Source organism: Leucoraja erinacea, chromosome 22 (genome assembly GCF_028641065.1).
Source record: "Leucoraja erinacea ecotype New England chromosome 22, Leri_hhj_1, whole genome shotgun sequence".
NCBI lineage: Eukaryota > Metazoa > Chordata > Chondrichthyes > Rajiformes > Rajidae > Leucoraja > Leucoraja erinaceus.
In genome coordinates this window covers 4171294-4192943 of record NC_073398.1, presented here as the reverse complement: position 1 = coordinate 4192943, position 21650 = coordinate 4171294, and the positions used below count along the sequence as shown (strand labels likewise).

Genomic DNA, 21650 nt, shown 5'->3' with positions numbered 1-21650 from the left:
GCTTTAAGTTTGTATCTACTGCCTGCCATTGTGAAAACTGGACCCTTTCACTCTACTATCCTCTCTATAAGATTTGTTGCTTCCTGTCTGTCCACCACCAGTTCTGCTATCCCATCCGTTTCTGACTGCAAGGGACCTACATTTGTTTTAACTAATCTTTTTCTCTTCACATATCTATAAAAGCTTTTGTCAGTTTTTATGTTCCCTGCCAGTTTTCTTTCATAATCTATTTTCCCTTTCCTAATTAAGCCCTTTGTCCTCCTCTGCTGGTCTCTGAATTTCTCCCAGTCCTCTGGTAGGCTGCTTTTTCTGGCTAATTTGTACGCTTCATCTTTTGTTTTGATACTATCCCTGATTTTCCTTGTTATCCACGGATGCACTACCTTCCCTAATTTATTTTTTTGCCAAACTGGGATGAACAATTGTTGTTGTTCATCCATGCAGACTTTAAATGCCTTCCATTGCATATCCACCGTCAACCCATTAAGAATCAATCGCCAGTCTATCTTGGCCAATTCACGTCTCGTACCCTCAAAGTTACCTTTCTTTAAGTTCAGGACCCTTGTTTCTGAATTAACGATGTCACTCTCCATCCTAATGAAGAACTCAACCATATTATGGTCACTCTTGCTCAAGGGGCCTCGCACAACAAGACTGCTAACTAACCCTTCCTCATTACTCAATACCCAGTTTAGAATAGCCTGCTCTCTCGTTGGTTCCTCTACATGTTGGTTTAGAAAACTATCCCGCATACATTCCAAGAAATCCTCTTCCTCTTCACCTTTGCCAATTTGATTCACCCAATCTATATGTAGATTGAAGTCGCCCATTATAACTGTTTTACCTTTGTTGCACGCATCTCCTAATCCGATTCACGGCCATCATCCAAGCATGCTCACTTCATCAATAACAGTTTGGTACAGCAGTTTAGACACTCACTCCCATCATAAACTACAGCGCATTGTCAACAAAGCATTCAAAATCGTCAGCACTCCCCTCCCATCAATAGAATCACTCAATCTCAAACGGTCGGTGTCAAGGGTGAAGAAAATCATTTCTGATCCCTCCCACCCAGCTCACCACATCTTCCACCTGCTGCCCTCAGGGAGGCGCTACAGCTCACTGCCTGCCAAAACATCACGATTTAAAAACAGTTTCTATCCATATGCAATTCGAACTCTGAACTCTCTATGGATAATATCACAAAGCCACCTCGTGCATGTACTGTATACTGTATGTTTGTTTTATGTTATGTTTGACGGGAATCAGCTTATTGTGTAACATCCTGTACTGAATATGAATTCCACCAGCTTGACTGTGTGGTCATTAAATAACCTTGAATCTTGAATACATAAATATAGGGGGGGGAAAGAGCAGGTCCTACAGGGCCATCCCACCATTCTGTGATCATGGCTGCTCATCCATTTTAGAAACATGATCCTACCTTCTCCATATATCCTAGAGCAGAGAAACGGGTCCTTCGGCCCACCATGTCCATGCCAATCATGGTACTTAACAATGCCAGTCCTATTTGTCGTCATGTGGTTTGCTACCAACTATACATTGGCCACTTCAAGTGCTTGTATAAATACTAAAACTGTGTGATGGTCTTTATACTTTAAAGATCAGTGCGGAAACTAACGCTTCGGCCAACCGAGTCCGCACTGACCAGCGATCCCGAAGCTGCACACACTAGGACCAGAACCAGGGGCCACAGTTTAAGAATAAGGGGTAAGCCATTTAGAACAAAGACGAGGAAACACTTTTTCTCACAGAGAGTTGTGAGTCTGTGGAATTCTCTGCCTCAGACGGCGTTGGAGGCAGGTTCTCTGGATGCTTTCAAGAGAGAGCTAGATAGGGCTCTTATAAATAGCGGAGTCAGGGGAGAAGGCAGGAACGGGGTACTGATTGATGATCAGCCATGATGACATTGAATGGCGGTGCTGGCTCGAAGGGCCGAATGGCCTACGCCTGCACCTATTGTCTAGGGATAATTATACAATTTTTACAACTTGCCAAAGCCAATTAACCTACAAACCTGTACGTCTTCGGAGTGTGGAAGGAGACCGGAGCACTTGGGAAAAGCCCATGCTGTCAAGGGGAGAACGTACAAACTCCATATAGACAGACCCATGGTCAGGATTAAACCTGGGTCTCAGGCGCTGTATGGCTGCAACTCTACCGTTGCACCTCTGTGCCCCCCTAACCTTTTATCTTTTTTCTCATGCACCACATTCCAGATTCTAAACACTCCAGGGGAGACAAAAGTCCCCAAATCCTCTCTTAACCTATCTCTTAAACCACTGCTCTCTTGTTTTTACACTCCCATAATTGGAAAAAGATTCATCTCCATCGTTCCTTCTAATTATGAATACCATCAACTCTTGTTCTGCAAGGAAAGCCAACCTCATCTCGCTTCATAATTGAAACGCCCCATATCGGGCAACGTGGACCCAGTGAATCTCCTCTCCATAAAATAGTGTGCCACCCAGAACTGTGCGCAGTAGTTGAAAAATGATGTTCCTGTTCTTGCCTTCATCACTTGTGGCATAGAATACAAACATCCCACCCCATGTGCTTCCTACACCACTCTCTTGACATGCTACCCATTTCTGGGATATACAGATCTGATATCCCACCCTTAGTCAACACTCCCCTTGACACTACCTTTTACTATCAGTGCCCTGTTCTTATTTGACCGTAAAAAAGTGCAAAACCTCATACTTTTTGGCTTAATCACCAGGATAACTCAATTGAATCGTAAGTGGGAAAAGTGGCCCTGAATTCTGAGAATTGTGACAGAAGGGAGGTGAGAGGGGTGTGCGACAAGGATAAAATATTGATGAAATCCTTTGGTTATGCCCTGTTTTTTTTACTAAACATAGTACAACAAAAATACGAATCTTTGTATCTATTACAAACATGTTTACACGCGAGTGCATTGTGTATAGTGCGTCATGTATTTTGATTTTCAGCTTTTCAGTTGACATAATATTTGTGCCACATTAGTAGCATGCTTCTTCTGTTAGTTCGAGAGATGAGTATACTAATTTTAAGAACTAAACGTAACTAGCTGAAGGGCTGCAAGGTACTGAACCTTCCACCAGCTGATGTAAATGTGATAGCTAAAAAGAACTTTTCTGTGCTGCAATTTTGGATTATGTACACTGGATTTTATTAGTGTCTGCAGTTAATTGTGAGTGCCAAAATATGTTTAAGAAAATGTTTAGAGTGAATCTGTAAAAGGCTATGTAGACATCCTTAGAATGGAAGGATTTAAAAACTGCTTCTGACACATATGAAACGTTTTTTCTCCGGGTGCTCTGGTTTACTCCCACACACAACGCACTGGTTTGATGGTTAAGTGTCTACGGTAAAATTGTAAATTGTTCCTTGTGTATAGGATAGTGCTAGTGTACGGGGTGATCACTGGTCGGTGCGGATTCGGTGGGCCAAAAGGCCTGTTTCCATGCTTTAGTTCCAGAGATACAGCTTGGAAACAGGCCAATCTGCTCACCACCTCCATCCCGATAGCCCCACACCAGAGCACTATCCTACACACAAGGGACAATTTGCCTTTAACAGAAGCCAATTAACTGAAACCTGCATGTGACTGGAGTGTTTGGAGGAAACCGGAGCACCTGGGGAAAACCCACACAGTCACAGGGTGAACATACAAACTCTGTCCAGACAGCCCCTGTAGTCCGGATTGAACCCGCGTCTCTGGCACTGTAGAGCAGCATCTCTACCGCTGTGTCACTGTACCATCTCATAGTGCCACTGTACCATCCTGTACCTCAAGTCTAGAAGAAGATTTGATTCCTGCTGGTGTGGGGGGAGGCTGTTGTTCGATGAAAATAGGTTGATCAGATCAGATCCATACTTCTGAGTTCAATGAATTGGATTGTCTCCTTGAAACATAACAAATCCTGAAGGGATTTAACCGGGTAGATGTTGGAATGTCTAGCACCATGGGTCACAGTTTCAAAATAAAAGGACTGTCTTCAAGGCAGATGCGAAGACACTTCTCTTCAGGTTTAATAGGTTGGTAAATAACAACATTGGCCCTACACATTCTGTACTGCCAAAGTCTACTTATTTTTGTATTCTAACTGTAATCTTTGCTCAGCATTGGATATCAGATCAAATGACAGAAGTCTGAAGAAGGGCTCCAACCCGAAACGTCACCCATTCCTTCTCTCCAGAGATGCTGCCTGTCCCGTAGAGATACTCGGCATTTTGTGTCTATCTTTGGTTTAAACCATCATCTGCAGTTTCTTCCTACACAAGTGAAAGCGAGTTCAGTATTCCGACTACGCATGCCCAGGTCATTGGTCACTCGCTATAAACAGTCTCAGCAACGGTGTGTGCAGGCTTGCGTTTTGTCTGTGGTCGGGGCTGGGGCTGCGGGCACTGTTGATTTGCTGTTGGGTCGTCCCCGTCCCCTTCTGGGTTTCTTGTCCGGGGTGGCCCTGGTCTTGTGGGGAGGCCCCGGACTTGCAGCTAATGCTGCAGCCGCTGGCTCCAGCTCGGCTCTGCCTGTCCTGCGGGGTTGGCCGACAGCCCTCCACCTGCATCCCCCTCCCCTCAGTCCGACACCAAGATCCTGCTGAAGATAGGCAACCACCGGCCCTGCTCGAAGACGGGCGACTCGGAGCCGCTGCTGCTGGAGTCGTCCTGGTCGGAGAGAGAGTCTGCGGATGGTCTCCTGCCGGCCATGGACAGGTGGGCGCCTGCTGGAGCTGCTGATGATGGTGGTGCTGGCGGCAGCAGCAACCTCTTTCCCCCTCCCTTGCCCAACCCCAAGCCCAGTGTCCGGGCCAGCTCCAACTCCAGGTCGGGGCTGGAGGCTGCCCGCAGCGGGGCCCAGTTGAGCGCCGGGCCGGAGGAGGACGAGCCCAGGCTGGCGCTCTGGTGCAGGCAAGGCCAGGGCCCTCGCTCCTCCTCGGGGTTGTGCATGAAGTGGCAGTGGGTACCGTAGGGGCAGAAGCCAGTGGTGTGCAAGGTGTGGCATAGCTCCATCTTGTACTTGGGGTGGCGTCTGAGGGAGCGCAGCTTGCCAGGCCATGGGCGAACTGGCACTTGTCGCCAAAATAGGGATGGGACATTCGAGTGGTGGGGGGGGAAGGGGCAGACAGGGATGGTCCAGTGGCATTTCAGCGGCGTCGGGGTCCCAAGTTCGATCCTGACGGCGCAGATATGTCCTGGATAAATTGTAATCAAAGCTTGTGAAACATAGAAAATAGGTGCAGGAGTAGGCCATTCGGCCCTTGGAGCCTGCACCGCCATTCAATATGATCACGGCTGATCATCCAACTCAGTATCCTGTACCTGCTTTCTCTCTATACCCCCTGATCCCTTTAGCTACAAGGGCCACATCTAACTCCCTCTCAAATATAGCCAATGAACTGGCCTCAACTACCTTCTGTGGCAGAGAATTCCACAGATTCACCACTCTCTGTGTAAAAGTGGGAAGAGTTGGGGGAAAATAATAACTGGAGCTACAAGTATGAAGATACAGAGTGAAAAGAGTTTGTAACACTTAGTATGTACCCTGACTGGATATAAAAAGTTTGAAGAGGAACCAAAAAGGCCAATGATGGGTAAAGTGAGAACTTAGTAGAAGATGCAAATAAGGGAATTCCAAATAATATATGAAGGAAATTAAACGGGCTGTAAGGAGTGGGGTATGGCAAGTTGGAGACCAAAATAAATGTACTTGTGGAGATAGAGGGCAGAGCTGAGGTACTAAATGTGTGCATCCCTCTTCACTGGTGCTGAATCTTGGTAAAGGTTGGGCAAAAAGGTGGCCGGTGAAACAATGTTTTGAAGTGTTAAAGCCCTGTCCCACTGTACGAGTTCATTCAAGAGTTCTCCCGAGTTTGCCTTGATTCAAACTCGGAGATTTACGGTAATGGCCATTCATCGGGACTCGGGGCTCTCGTGGACATTTTTCAACATGTTGAAAAATCTTCACGAGTCTTCCCGAGCTTACCGCGTTTCTCGAGTACCTGACGTTAGCGTTACGAGCCGCTAAGAGACATCCCCGAGCTCCGACGTACCCGCTACATACATTCTACATGCTTCCACGACTTTTTTTAATCGGGAGAGCTCTTGAATGAACTCGTACAGTGGGACAGGGCTTTTACCTTTTGGGCGGAAGGATTTGAACAGAGAATGTATGCTGGTGGACAAATCTAAAATTGTGCAGGAGCAAAGATTATGATGGGGTTGCACAGCAGGGAAAAGGCCCCTTCGGTCTATGCCCTGGCAAACACTATAACACTTTATTCTCCTCATCTCCACCCAGATTTTACCACCCTCCTGCAGGAAGGGTGGGGGTATAAATGTAACGGCCAATTAACAATCTACCTCTTGGGATGTGAGAGAAATTGGAGGACCTGAGGGAAGCCTCTTCTCCCCTCTCCCATTGGGGCAAAAGGTACAGAATTATGAAAACGCGCACCTCCAGATTCAGGGACAGTTACTATCAGGCTACTGAACCAACTACATAGTATCACCAACTAAATAGTGGTCCTAAGCTACTATCTATCTCTCAGGAAACCCTTGGACTATCTTTAATTGGACTTTACTCAACTTTATTTTGCACTAAAACTTATTCCCTTTATCATGCAAATGTACACTGTGGATGGCTCGATTGTAATCTTTCTCTTGACTGGTTAGCACACAACGAAAGCTTTTCACTGTACCACGATACACCAGCAATAAACTAAGCTAACATCCATGTAAGATGTCGCCCAAACGTGGTGACACTTGTGCATGGACTCTGTAGTCTACTCTCTTACTCTCTTATACTTGGTATGATTGTGCCCAATGTATAATAGGATTGTCAATTGTGCTTTATTGTTACTTGTGCTAGCACCCAGTGAAATTCTCTTATACAATTTATTTATTGTAATTTGAACCTCAAATGAAGTTCAAACGAAATTTGGTTTCTGCAGTCATACAACAAGAAAAGAACCAAGACCCACAACCAACACAATTTACACAAACATCCATCACAGTGAATCTCCTCCTCACTGTGATAGAAGGCAAAGTCTTGTCTCTCCTCTGTGTTCCATTCTTCTCCCGATGTTAAAGCCCCCGGCGAGCGATGGCAAGTCCCGAGGCCCGTTAAAGCTGCTGTAAGATGATGACCTCCGGGTCATTTTCAACCTCGCAACTCGGGCGGGAGAAGTTGCCGTTGCGGGAACTCCGAAAAGCGGTCTCCCACCAGGGACCCGCGAGCTCCCGTCCACCGGACCTGCGGCTGGAGCCTCTGAGCTCCAGGTGCGCGTCACCACAGCTCTCCCCGCTCCGAAGCCGGCCAGCCCCACGATGGTAAGTCCGCAGGCTTCGCGACTGGTGCCCCCAGGTCGTTCCGGTTGGAGGCCGCTCCACGGTGCTAGGCCCCAACAACAATGGAGACCCGACAGGGAAACGGTAGGGTCACCCATACAGGGAAGAGATTAAAAGTTTCCCCCGCATATACACAGCTAAAAACAATATAGAAACCACAACAAACTACATTCAACGGGACAAAAATTAATTAAAAAAAGGCAGACGGACTGCAACATCGGTCATGACACCCACACACAGACTTACATACAGTGCTATAAAGTATTGCAACGCCTAAGCCCCCCCCCCCCCCCCCCCCCCCCCCCCCCCCCCCCCCCCCAGTTTGCTTCTGAACAGTATGCAAAAAAAGAACACTCTTCTAGGGTACAGGTGACAATAAAGTACCTTTGGATCTGTGCAAACACGTAAGTGCAAATGGAGAAATTAGGAACATCAGATGCTGGTTTGTATTTTTTTTGAAGACAGGTGCTGGAGTAACTCGGCAGGCCAGGCAGCATCTCTGGGGAACATGGATAAGTGATGTTTCGGGTCAGGACCTTTCTTCAGACAGACTTCTTCAGACAGTGCAAATACTACACAGGCAGCACTAGAGGTCAGGGTTGAGCCGAGGTTGCTTGAGCTTCGAGGCAGCACCTCAACTAGCCGCACTGCTCACAGCCTCTGTGGGGTATATGTTCTTATGTTCATCTATGAAAATTGGTAGGGTTGATCAAGAATTTTTTTTTTTTTTTAAACACAAGCTTATGGATTTATAAAAAGGTGTAAATGACAAGTGCAAGGAAGCTGCGATGAGCAATGCATATCTTTCATTCATTTGTTCTATGTGCCATCCATAATCTGTCATTTCCCTGACTCTCAGGCTGAGGAAGAGTCTCAACCCGAAATGTCACCTATTCCTTTTCTCCGCTGACCCACTAAGTTACTCCAGCTTTTTGTGTCTATCTTTAGTTTAAACCAGCATCTGCAGTTCCTTCCTGCACAATGTAATGTATGACTTGTGTAAAACAATTGCTTGGCTGCTACTGGAGTACTGTGGCCGCTAGTATTCTACTACTATTCTAAGCGACACACTGGGGAAGATATGGAAGCCTTGGACAGGGTGCAGATTAACCAAAATGTACCCAGGGTACACGTGACAATAAACAAAAGTAAACTAGAGAGGTGAGGGTGGTTCTCCTGGTAATGCTGGATTACGCAGGAAGTTGCTCAGATTTTGATTCGATGGGGGATAAAAATAAACCACTCATCTAGGCACAAGGGTTTACAAACTGGAGATCTTGGGTTGAAGGATTTTTGGCTATAGAACCAAGAATAACAGGAGGAAACTTTTTAAAATCTAAGCAAACTTGGGTCTGCAGTAGTAGTGGAGGTAAATTCAAATGTACGATCCAAAAGTGGACTGAAAGAAAGTTATTGGGCATTTTAGAGTGCGAGGAGAGGAATGAAAGGAGAGGAATACCCCATCTCTTCTCATGAAGGAATATGGGATAGATGCGCAGTTTCTTGTCCAGAGTAGGGGAATTGAGAACCAGCGGACATAGGCTTAAGGTGAGGGAGAAAAGATTTTGATAGGAACCTGAGGGGTAACTTTTTCACACAAAGTGGTTTGTGTATGGAACGAGCTGCTGGAGGAGGTAGTTGAGGCAGGAACTATTGCAACATTGAAGAAACATTTAGACGGGTACACGGATAGGATAGAGTCAGAGGGATAGATGCAGAACACAGGCAGGTAGGACTAGTGTAGATGGGGCATGTTGGCAAGTTAGGCCATGGGGTCGGTTTCTATGCTATCAGACTCTCTGACTAGCCAAAGCCTCTCTGAGTTGGCACAACATGCACACTGAAGCGGAGACTTCCAGAGCAATGAATATCTTGATCCCATCCCATTACCTCACAGTAACTGCGTACTTATATCATATACAACCCTTTCAAAGTCAGTAAATGATCATCAGTCCAGCGCTGCCAGGTGAATCTAGTTTATTGGAAACTGTAATGTTTTTTCGATTTATACATTCTCGCTATGCAGAATTTGTGAAATATGTTTTTAGAGGGCCTGTGATACAGATAATTCAACTTTTTGTTTTAATTGTGCAGGCTGGAGTAAAAGGAAAGTTGGGAAGACTACTGGGAATATTTGAGGTGAGTTTGTTATTCTTCAATGCTTGCATTTATCTTTTCATAGAGTCATACCGGCTTAGAAACAGGCCCTTCGGCCCACACTGACCAACATGTCCCATCTACACTAGTCTCACCTGCCTGCGTTTGGCCCTCATCCCTCTAAACCTGTCCTATCCATGTACCTGTCTAAATGTTTCTTAAACGTTGCGATAGTCATTGACTCAATTACCACATCTGGCAGCTCATTCCAGATAACCACCATCCTTTGTGTGAAAAAATGATGACTCTGATTCCTATAAAATCTTTCCCCCTGCACATTAAACCTATGTCCTCTGGTTCTCAATTCCCCTACTCTGGGCAAGAGACTCTGTGCATCTACCTGATCTATTCCTCTCATGATTTTGTATACCTCTATAAGATTGCCCCTCATCCTCCTGCTCTACCTCTCCCTATAGCTCAGACCCTCAAGTCCTGGCAACATTCGTGTAATGCTTCTCTGTACCCTTTCCATCTTAACAACATCTTTCCTATAACATGGTGCCCAGAGCTTAACACAATAGTCTAAATGCAGCCTCACCCAACGTCTTGTATAACTGCAACATGACCTCCCAACTTCAATATTCATTTGCTGAAAAAAAATGTCCAGAACATTAACCGCACCAAAGCATTCCTAAATCCTAACAACCAGCTTCTTAATTCAAAGATTTTTCTCTAATGTGTACCTTGTGACTGTCATTGGGTGCCCTTGTACCTTCAGCAGTCTATTAATGTTTAATTTTGCTCAGTTTTACCAAATCTTGCCTTGGTATTTAGCAGGCGCCGCTAGGGAACTTGTTCTCGGCGTGGTCATTCTGAACGCACTAAGTAGGAGTAATAACCATTGTCATCAGCAAGCAGAAACTGCAGAGTATTCACATTGTTCTCTTAATACCAAGCCATTGCATTTGCTCGGTCATCTGTGTTTGATTCTCTTTCATCACCTCATTTGTTGCCTTACCGGCGTTTTTGGTTTAGTCTATCAGTTCATTGATTTCATTACTGCACATCAATGTGGTATAAATCATTCAGAATATGTCCATTAATTTCCTTGCCTTAACATTTGTAATAAACTGTATATTCACATTCTTCAAAGTAAAATTATTTGCAACCACCTCCTTCCTGGCACTCGCTGAAGCTCTCAAAATCAATGTACAATAAACCTTTGTTTTAACGGACCCCTTTATAACGGATTTTGGCCACAATGGACGGGCTTGCTGACCTATCCCCGTCTTGCACGGCCTGTCCAGCCCTGGCTTCTGACACCACCTCGGGCTCGCATGGTGCACCAGCGAGCCCTTCTTGCCCCGCCGCATGGTCCAGTTGATGCAGCTGTTGCAGCTCGCATTGTAGTCCTTGGGGACGGCGCTTTCCTCAGGCAGCCGCCTCTGATGGGAAGGGCTCGGGCATCGTGGGGCTCCCTCCCCTCTCGCCCCCTATCACTTCTTTCTGTTGGTCATCGCATTGTCCTCTCTGCCTCTCCATCGCAGCCTCCTCCCCCTTCTCCCGCCACTTTGTTCACTCTGCCACTCTCTCCTCTACCACCACCTTCCCCGTCTCCCGTTGCTCTGTCCACTTGGCATCTTTTGTTTTGCTTTTCCCTCTGTCCCTGGGGTTACTGAAATATTCCACCGAGGCGGATGCGGCAGTGGAGCGGACAAAGCGATGGGTGGGAGGGAAGACTAACCATCCTCTGCAGTTCTTTGTTTCAACCACATACAATGATAATCCCTCACTCGGCAATAGTGGACAATCGCAATTTCCCCACCCCCTTCCCCCCTGGTCCATTAGAACGAGGGTTTACTGTACTGATCACTTTTCTGGATATCGGATACTAAGATTACCATTACATCTGCCAGTTGTACTAATACGTTCATCATTTTTTTTTTTTTTTCCCCCATTCCTTTAATGCCACAAACTTGGCCAGCCCCTCTTTTTTGAATGTGGTAGTAAGATTACAATTACCGCAAAATTCAAAACAATCCTGTCCTTTCCCCCTCCACCCCATCAATCCTTGCAACTGTTCTTTTGGAACATCTAATCAACAATTCTACCCCTTTAAAGCAGAAAATGCTGGGAGCAATCTGCAGGTCAGAGCATCTGTAAAAAGAGAAATGGAGGTTGCCTGATACACAGCACTTCCAGCAAAGTTTAGAGTATAGGTTCAGCACGGAAACATGTCCTTCAGCCCACCGAGTCTGTGCTGACCAGTGATCCCCTGCACAGACTAGGGACAATTTACCATTTTTATCAAAGCCAACTAACCTACAAACCCATATGTCTCAAATTGAGACAATGACAATAAATTTGAATACAATACAACATGGCTTTGGAATGTGGGAGGAAACCAGAGCATCTAGAGAAAACCCATGCGGTCACAGAAAGATCATACAACCTCTGTACAGATAGCACCTGTAGTCTGGATCGAACCCGAGACTCTGGCTCTACCGCTGTCACCGTGCCGCCATTATCTATTTTTATTTTGGATTTCCAGCATCTGCAGGTTTTATTTTCAATTTTGTCTTGCCTTTTTAAATCTGCATTGAACATCTCACTTATTTCATTCAATTTTCGTTAATTGTCAGATTGCTGGCGTTTTTGGCTTTTGCTGTCTCTCTAATTATTTTGAGGTGTGTACCATCTGAATCTGGAGACTCCATGTTTTCATTTCTGTGCCCTATTTACCTAAAGATAGTAAGATGTTAATTCTAAGACCTCTTTCTTTCTTTCAACTTGAATTTTTTTTCTATAACATGATCACTTTTATTCCATAATAATATTCTGAACTGTTGGATCCGTGTCTCTTTCCCTTTTTCTGTTAACTTTGTGCAGTTATTTTTTAGTCAACTTTTTATGTTCAAAGAATTCTATCAAATCCTTGAAAGAAGCTTATGTTCAGAAAAACAATGTGTAACTACCTACTTGTGGAAAACTATTATCTAGTTGTGTCCATTTGCACAACAAACATTTTGAGTTCTGCATTTAGAAACATAGAAAATAGGTGCAGGAGTAGGCCATTCGGCCCTTCGAGCCTGCACTGCCATTCAATATGATCATGGCTGATCATCCAACTCAGTATCCTGTACCTGCCTTCTCTCATACCCCTTGATCCCTTGAGCCACAAGGGCCACATCTAACTTCCCTCTTAAATATAGCCAATGAACTGGCATCAACTACCTTCTGTGGCAGAGTTCCAGAGATTTACCACTCTGTGTGAAAAATGTTTTTCTCATCTCGGTCCTAAAGGATTTCCCCTTTATCCTTGAACTTGGACAACAATTGCAAGTAATTTGGCTTGACTTTCCATGATTGAAGTGATTATGGGGCAGATCTGTCACTGACTCGTATCAAATTTAAAATGATGTGCGAATGAAAATATATCGACAAATACTGCTGCCTCTTGCTCTTCATTTTTTACCTTTTTTTGTTCTTCTCTCTCCCCTCCTCATGCCCTGTTCTTTTTTAGATCAGTTCTTCTGACCAATGTTTGAAGACAGTATAATCTGATTACAAAATGCATCTTTATATATGTAGGCATTCAGTAACTGGAGATTGAGACTTGGCTCTCAGATGCACAGAGAAACATTAGCAGCATGTTGGCCACATGATCTGTAGATTCTGTACAATTGCTCTTTACTGTCTTTCTCTCCAATAGAATAGAGACCGAAAGCACAGGACCTACGTGTATATTCTCATAGTGACGGAGATTCTAGAAGATTGGGAAGATTCGGTTAATATTGGTAAGTGTCAAATATTTTTTATCATAGCTGGTGATGCAACAGACAATCATACATTAACCCTGGAGCTGTTGTACCTCCAAGCTTCAAGATACCACATACAGCCCTGCAGAAAACCATTCCTAGATCAGATGTAGAGACCAGGAACTGTAGTTGCTGGCTTATAAAAGAGGGCACAAAATGCTGGAGTTACTCAGTGGGTCGGGCAGCATCCCTGGAGCATTCATGATCAGTCTGACCCAAAACATCATGTATCCATGTTCTCCTGAGATGCTGTCTGACCCGCTGAGTTAATCCAGCACTTTGTGTCCGCTCTCCGAGATAACGTGGTTGATTTACGAATAATGTCGCATCCACAGGCGGTGTGCTAGATGGATTTTCAGCAGAAATAAATGCAGAACCTTGGTACAAAGAAAAATCCCCGAGTTCAATTCAAACCCAGTCATCATGATCCTCTTTCTGGAGGATGAATATGAGGGGGATATGGTTGGAGAAGCTTCACTCGGTTGATTCCTGGAACTGTCTTGTGATGAAAAGGTTGAGTAAGTTAAGCCTAACCTCACTGGACTTAAAACAGATCAGAGGTGATCTTTTTGAAGCATGAGGTTTTGATGCAGCTTTAATGCTGAAAGGATGTTCCCTCTCGTAAGGGGAAGCCACATTTTTCAGGATAAAAGCTCAGAATGGACGGGGGGGGGGGGGGGGGTAATTAATTAAATCATATGTTTCTGGACCACTATCCCTGAAAGCTGAGTTACCGACAGATTTGGGGTCAAAATAGACATTCGGCCTGTGGCAGTCAAAGGATTACAGGGAGCGCTACAAAAGTGGAAGAAAGATCATGTGCAGCAGATGAGATTAGTTTATCCTGGAATCGTGTTCAGCACAGACATTGTGGGCCAAAGAGCGTGTGCCTGTATTGTAGTGTGGTATGGTCTATGACCAAGGTGAAATCTGCCTTGACCTTGTAGCATGGCGAAGCAAGCTTCAGCTTAAGCCATGTAGCTCGCTCCGATTTCTTGTGAACTTGCCTAAAAGCAGCTTGTTAAATCAAGTTATTACCTGGAGAAAACATCACTGATTTTGATGCAACCCAAGCCCACCAGCGTAATCAAGCCCTGGCCATGCTCTCTTCTCCACTCTCCAGTCAGGCAATTGGTACAGAAGTGTGAAAACGCACACCTCCATATTCAGGGACAGTTTCTTCCCAGCTGTTATCAGGCAACTGAACCATCCTATCACCAACTAGTTTCTGTTCACCTCATTGAAAACCCTCAGTCTACCTTTAATTGGATTTTACTGGACTTTATCTTGCACTAAGTGTTATTCCCATTATCATGTATCTGTACACTGTGGGTGGCTCAATTGTAATCCTGTATTGTCTTTCCGCTGACTGGTTAGCACGCAACAAAAGCTTGACAAACTAAACTCAACAATCATATTTGTTTTAGTGCTGTGTTTTTTTAAGTGCAGATGATCAAGGTGCATGTTCATCTGTGGCACAGTTTCAAAAGCACAGACCCTAATGTGATAAAATCCTACCTAATAACTGGCCAAAGTATCATGCAGCAAACTTGCTCTTTGACATGATCAGCAACCTTGCTCTTCCTACCACCATCTCCCTAACACTGAAAGCAAGTGCTCTTTTGGGCTAGTTTCCAGCTTGTAGCAGTATTGCTGGTGACTACCTAAATAATGTTTCCAAACCATCCTAGACTTCAGTATTTAGCAGTTGTATTCAGGGGAGTCGTATGTAAAAATAATTGCTATCAAAAAGATAAAGCATTCAGGATGAAATTTGAGAAGCCCACAAAAAATACGGCTTTATCTTGGCCTTGTAAAGTGATCCCAAAATAGTTTTGGTTGATTGCACTCTGTAATACCAAGTGGGTTGTGAAATTATTAAGGATATTTAAAAGCATTCAAAAGTTCAAGATAGATACACAGCCCTGGAGTAACTCAGCGGACCAGGCAGCACCTCTGCAGAAAAGGAATAGGTGGCGTTTCAGGTTCTGTTTCAAAGAAGGGTCCCGACCCAAAACGTCACCAATTCCTCTATTCCAGAGATGCTGCCTGACCCACTGAGTTGTTCCAGCATTGTGTCTATCTTTAGTTTAAACCTGCATCTGCAGTTTCTTCCTACACATTCAAAAGTTGAAGTTTCGCTTAGCATTTTATTGGGCTGTAATTAAAACCAAACTTGGCATAATATAATTTAGCAGTGATAATGAGAGCAAGGTCCAAAGACACCAATGTAAGATTAGTGATTTGATGGATTGAGCTTGAAATGAATTGTTCCATCCTGATTAATTTATTTATTTTTCTGCGTGCGACATCTTGAAAGACTCTCCTCTTAAAGACGATCTTAGCACAAGCATCTCCCTTGTGTCATCGATGAACTTCCCTCCATTTTATAGTGAAATGTGGTGGCTCGTTTGGGAACTGTACAGTGCCATTCTAAATGCTTCAGTTAATAGAAGGTACTGCATGCAGGTACAAACTACTAAGTCAACAACGCATACAGCCTCTGCTTGTTAAAGGCAATTAATGTTGTTGAATTCCCTGCCAGTATTGTGCGGTGGGATCATTAACCTGAGATGGAACTGGCTCAGCCAGAAATGTGTGGCGATGGAGACAAATTAATTGCACTTTACTGGTCCTAGGTACAAGTTTTTGAATTTGATGACTTTCCTACTCTTAAAGGTGATCCTTGGATCATGCTCCTGGTGAAACAAGTCAGAAATGTTGGTGGCACAGTAGTAGAGTTGGTGCCTTATAGCTCCAGAGACCCGGGTTCCATCCTGACTACGGGTGCTGTCTACGGATTTTGTACGTTCTCCCCATGACCTCTGTGGGTTTTCTCCGAAATCTTCGGTTTCCTCCCACAGTCCAAAGACGTGCAGGTTAATTGGCTTGGTGTATGTGTAAAATTGTCCCTAGTGTGTGTGTAGGATGATGTTAATGTGCGGGAATTGCTGGTCGGCGCGGACTCGGTGGGCCGAAGGGCCTGTTTCCGTGCTGTATCTCTAAACTAAATCTCAAGTCAATTAAACAGCATCTGTGGAAAGAGAAACCAGTTAACATTTTGGATCAAAGCTGATCAGGCTGAATGTTTAGGTAATCAGCCTAGTGGTGCCCCAATTCTGCACTGACTGCTCCACCTCCTACCTGAGGTCCATATACAGCATTGTCCCGTTGCTTCAGCCTACTGTTGCCCTGGCAAACTTCCTGCCTTGACTCGATCCTGTTTTCCAAGGTCCAGTCCCTTCTACCCTCCGTGATACTCCCAATGACCTTTGACAGTTTCCGATTCACTGGTCCCAGCTGGCTCATTGTAATGTTCACTCCCTTTACACCTCCATCCCACATCAGAAAGATCGGAGGCCCTCCCTTTTTCCCTCAAACGTAGGCCTAACCACTCTGCAACACACTCGGAGTTTAATTTAGAGATACAGTGTGGAAACGGGTCCTTCGGCCCACTGACACCGCACCGACCAGCGATCAGCCCTCACATTAACACTATCCTACCCACTCAGGACAGTTTACACATACACCAAGAAGAACGTACAAACAGCGCCCATAGTCTGGATCAAACACGGGTCTCCGGTGTTGTAAGGCAGCGACTCTGCCATTGTGCCACCGTGCCGCCAACCATTGTTTGGGGGCGGCACGGTGGCGCAGCGGTAGAGTTGCTGCCTTACAGCGCCGGAGACCCGGGTTCGATCCAGTCTACAGGCGCTGCCTGAACAGAGTTTGTATATTCACCCTGTGAGCTGCATGGGTTTTCGCCGAGAACTTCAGATTCCTCCCACACTCCAGATATACAGGTTTATAGGTTAATTGGCTTGGCATAAATGTAAAAAATGTCCCTAGTGTAGGATAGTGCTAATGCATGGGGATCCCTGGTCAGTGTGGACTCAGTGGGCCGAAGGGCCTGTTTCCATGCTGTATCTCTGAACTAAACACGCATTCAATTCCTGGAACTTGTTCTTGCACTCACAACTTCTCCTATTTGTTCCCTTTCTCCAGAATAGAGATGTAGCTATGGGAACTTCAGATAAACTGTCTTTTTGTCAGATGCTTAGAACGTTCTTTTGTGGGACCACTCCCCCAACTTTTTCTCTGATACATTGCCAACTGCATTGGTATGGCATCTTGCATCTTTACAGAACTTGAATTTCATTACATTTGCCATCTACTTCCAACCTGCTCTCATTTATTTGCTCCATCTCTGACATGTTCATTTCTCAATCTGTCTATCTCGAGGTAGAGAAGAGTTTGGAAGAGCAGGTCATGTCTCACTAACTTGATTTTTATTGAGGAGGTGACGAAGGGAATTGATTGAGGTAGGGCGGTGGATGTTGTATACATGGATATAAGGCTTTTGATAAGATCCTTCATGATAGGCTGATCCAGAAGAGATGTACAGGATTTGCGATGACTTGGTCATGTAGACTCAGAACTGGCTTATTCATAGAAGACAGAGGGTGAGGGTGAGGGGGAAGGTAGATATTCTGGCTGGAGGTCCATGACCAGTGGAGTTCCACAGGGATCCGTGCTGGGACCTCTGCTGTTTGCGATATATATTTAGGACCTGAACGTACTGGTAGAAGGGACTGAGTTCCCCTGGTCTTTAGGCAATAGTGATATAGTGTGGAAACGGTATGTGTAGGAATGAACTGCAGATGCTGGTTTAAATCGAAGATAGACACAAAGAGTCTTGAACCGAAACGTCACCCATTCCTGCTCTCCAGAGATGCTGCCTGTCCTGCAGAATTGCTCCAGCATTTTGTCTCTATCTTCAGTGTGGAAACAAGCTCTTCAGCCCACCGAGTCCACGTCGACCAGCGATCACCCGTACACCAGTTCTATCCTACACACTATGGGCAATTTAGGGAGTCAATTAACCTACAAACCTGCATGTCTTTGGAATGCGAGAGGAAACCAGAGCACCCGGAGTAAACCCACGCAGTCGCACGGAAGAATGTGCAAACTCCATACAGACAGCACCCGTAGTTAGGATCCTACCCAGGTCTCTAGCGCTGTAAGGCAGCAACTCTACCATTGCCCCACCGTGCCGCCTTAAACAAGAACAAGTGTGGAGGGATCTCCGTGCTGTGGGTCACTTTGACTTGCATTGATTTGTATTTAATTGCTGTGAGGTATGATACTGTGAATAATATCTCAAACTCAAAACGGTTGGATCTCAGAGTTGTCAGTGTAAGATCCTGGGTTGAGATAAGGTTCATATTTATCTGACTGCCAAGCATGTGACTGAGTAAATGAGATCTCGATTCCCCTACTCTGGGCAAAAGACTGATTACCTATTTCTCTCATGATTATGTACACAAATGGTGGACACCAATTTTTGATAGAAAGATAGTCAGAACAAAGGCCAGGGAGGATTGAGGAATTGCAACTTGTGAAGCGTAGTAGGACGGGAGGGTGGAACTAAGTGAGAGTCCAGGTGATGTGCAGAGGAGGGGAGAGAAAGGGAGGGATTGGTTATAAGGTCATAAGTGAGCAGAATCAAGTCTGCTCCACTATTCAATCATGGCTGATCTAAATCTCCTTCCTTTCTCTTGCCTCTCCCCATAACCCCCGACACCCATACTAATCTAGGATCTATCTATTTCTGCCTTGAAAATATCCATTGACGGCCTCCACAGCCTTCTGTGGCAAAGAACCCCACAGATTCACCACGCTCGGACTAAATAAATTCCTCCTCGTCCTAAAGGAACATCCTTTAATTCTGAGGCTATGACTTCTGGTCCCCCACAGTGGAAACGGCCTCTCCACATCCACTCTATCCAACTCTTTCACTGTTTGAAAAGTTTCAATGAAGTCCCCTCCATCATTCTTCTAAACTCCAGAGGGTACAAGCCCAGTGCCGTTAAACGATCATCATATTGTCGGGGATGACCTAAAATTGGAGAATTCAATGGTGGTTTGTTGACAAATGTGTTAGATGCCCTTGCGTTGCCGCCAGTAACGTTTGCATTTGTCGCCGCTTCCCCACCTCTGCAGGAAGGAAAAGGGAATGGTTTAAAGTTGAAGATGCCATCAAGATCTTGCAGTGTCACAAGCCAGTACATGCGGAGTACTTGGAAAAGCTGAAACTGGCCTGCTCCAGCACGAACGGGAACTCGGTGGTCTCCACACTCACAGGCGACACAGCCACTTTGTACGTGACCTCGTCGCAGTCTCCAGGAATGCCGTCTGACCTCAGATGAAACGGACATTGGCGTGGCCTTGCAGATGGTGCAGCGCGTTAATCGATTGCACTCTGCTTTTGCAAGCAGAGTGGTCTAGTTTAGGTTGTACATGTATAAATACTTTTGCATGAATACTTGCAGTGTTGATATGATACTTTTTATATGTAAGATAGTGTTGAAAACCAAAGCCATACATTGATTTATGTTAGCATCATTTTGTTAGACGTGCCTTTCAGGCTACTAAATGTTTTAAGATTGCATTGCACAGGAGAATATCTTTAATCCTGTTTCAATTTTAATATGTATAACAAGCCACAGATGTGAAAATTACTTTCTCCATTGGTGCTTTACAATGGTAATGTGGTAGCTGATGAATGTTTCTCCACTTAAATTCTGGGAAAGGCTCGGAATAAACACTGAAAGATCCACTAAGAGTGGTTTTGTTCAACACTCGATTTCAAAGTGTATGCCTTGAGAAATGAATTGCCCGTTTTTAATTATTTGGATAACTGATTGGAATTCCTCTACCCTACTTCTTCACCATCCCCACTAAAATCATCTTGAAATGAAATGCTTGAATCCTTGACCTGATGTGATGCAGCAATGGGCTTTCATTTCAAGGTTTCACTGAACTGCAGTTGAAAATATAAATATCTCCAGCGATTATTTGCTATGTTCATCTCTCCAATCCTATTACAATTAAAATAGCAGCCACAAAATGCTGAAGTAACTCAGCCGGGCCAGGCAGCATCTTTGCAGAGAAGATTCCTTCTGTCCCGCCGAGTTACTCCAGCATTTTGTGTCTGCATTCGATTTAAACCAGCATCTGCAGTTCTTTCCTACACATAAAATAACAGCCACTTTGGCTTTTGTACCAAATCTGTAACTTTCTACACTGCGTAGATTTTATTTAAATTTTTTTTCACCCCTTTTTATCTTCCTGCTTTCTTTATTTTCTTTATTTTGTTTGCCTTCTCTACAAACTAATTATCCCATACCAAATTCACCATGCGATGCAAAAATTGCTGCTTCCTTTTGAAGTCCAGCTTGTCTTTATAAATATTCTCTGCCTCTTGAATGAAAGAACTGCCACCCTGCTATGTGGAGGATGCTTCAGAAGATGAATGGAATCTAATTATTGCCTGGGCAAGATGGAAGTTCCTCAAATATCCTTCGCCTGAACATTCAATTCCCTTTCATGTGTCTTGTTTAAATTTGCAAGCTTGCAAGTCTGTATTTGACATGCATGTACCTTGCTCATTGCAAAAGGTGGTGGTCTGTTTTACACAAAGTAACACTCCAGGGGGGCTAGATTTGCCAGGGATTGGCTAAAGTGGCTTGGACGAATTGGGGTACAGTTTTCTTTTTTGTTTTCAACAGTTGCTAGGAAGATTTTTATTTTTGTTTGTTTGAAAAAGCAAGGCAATGCTGCAGATTTTGCAGTTGTCTTTTATGGATTATCGTAATCCAGACCCAAGCAATCTGCCCTCCTGGTTATAGGAGTCCCCATTAAAATGGAGGTGGAGTGTTTCCAATGCAGTAAAGGCCTGGAGTACAGACTTGCCCTGTCATCAGTGTGTATCTGGAGCACTGTTGATTTGCAGAGATTCCTTCTAATATGTAGCACTATCCCGGTTTGTATCAATGGAAATAATCCATTACTTTCCCCAAACGCCCACCTCCGCTGTGGCCAACAAGCATTTTAATTGTAATATTGTGATTGCAAACAGTAGCCAAATCACTTCTGGGAATGAATCTGCCTTCTCCACTCTCAGCCTGCAGTTTTCAATATTGCTTCATTTCATTGCAGTGCCTCACTGTCGGTTGATTTCTACCTCTGTCCTAGAAACCCATCACCTTACAATCTTTCTGTACGGTCCCAAAGACACCATTTGAGAGAGTCTACTGTATTTGATTTTAAAAAAATCATTTTCTTAATGAGACTAATAGTCTTGAATAAAACTGAATTTTGAACAATGTCACTTGCTTCTGTGAGTGGTTTGATTTACTTGCATGTATGCACGTGTGAACAGGTGCCCTCGTCGCAGTCTCCAGGAATGCCGTCTGACCTCAGATGAAACGGACATTGGCGTGGCCTTGCAGATGGTGCAGCGCGTTAATCGATTGCACTCTGCTTTTGCAAGCAGAGTGGTCTAGTTTAGGTTGTACATGTATAAATACTTTT

The 21650-nt window shown here is 44.6% G+C and overlaps 1 protein-coding gene across 1 annotated transcript in view; it reads left to right on the top strand.

The window, feature by feature from the left end:
- The window catches only part of LOC129707655 (diphosphoinositol polyphosphate phosphohydrolase 2-like), an 80012-nt gene extending 58565 nt beyond the window's left edge, over nucleotides 1-21447 (top strand). The window contains exons 3-5 of the mRNA XM_055652803.1: nucleotides 9454-9498; nucleotides 13169-13253; nucleotides 19278-21447. Coding sequence (XP_055508778.1) covers nucleotides 9454-9498; nucleotides 13169-13253; nucleotides 19278-19483 — 336 coding nt within the window. The 3' untranslated portion in view covers nucleotides 19484-21447. The remainder of the gene's footprint in view (nucleotides 1-9453; nucleotides 9499-13168; nucleotides 13254-19277) is intronic.
- Nucleotides 21448-21650: the final 203 nt, after the last annotated feature.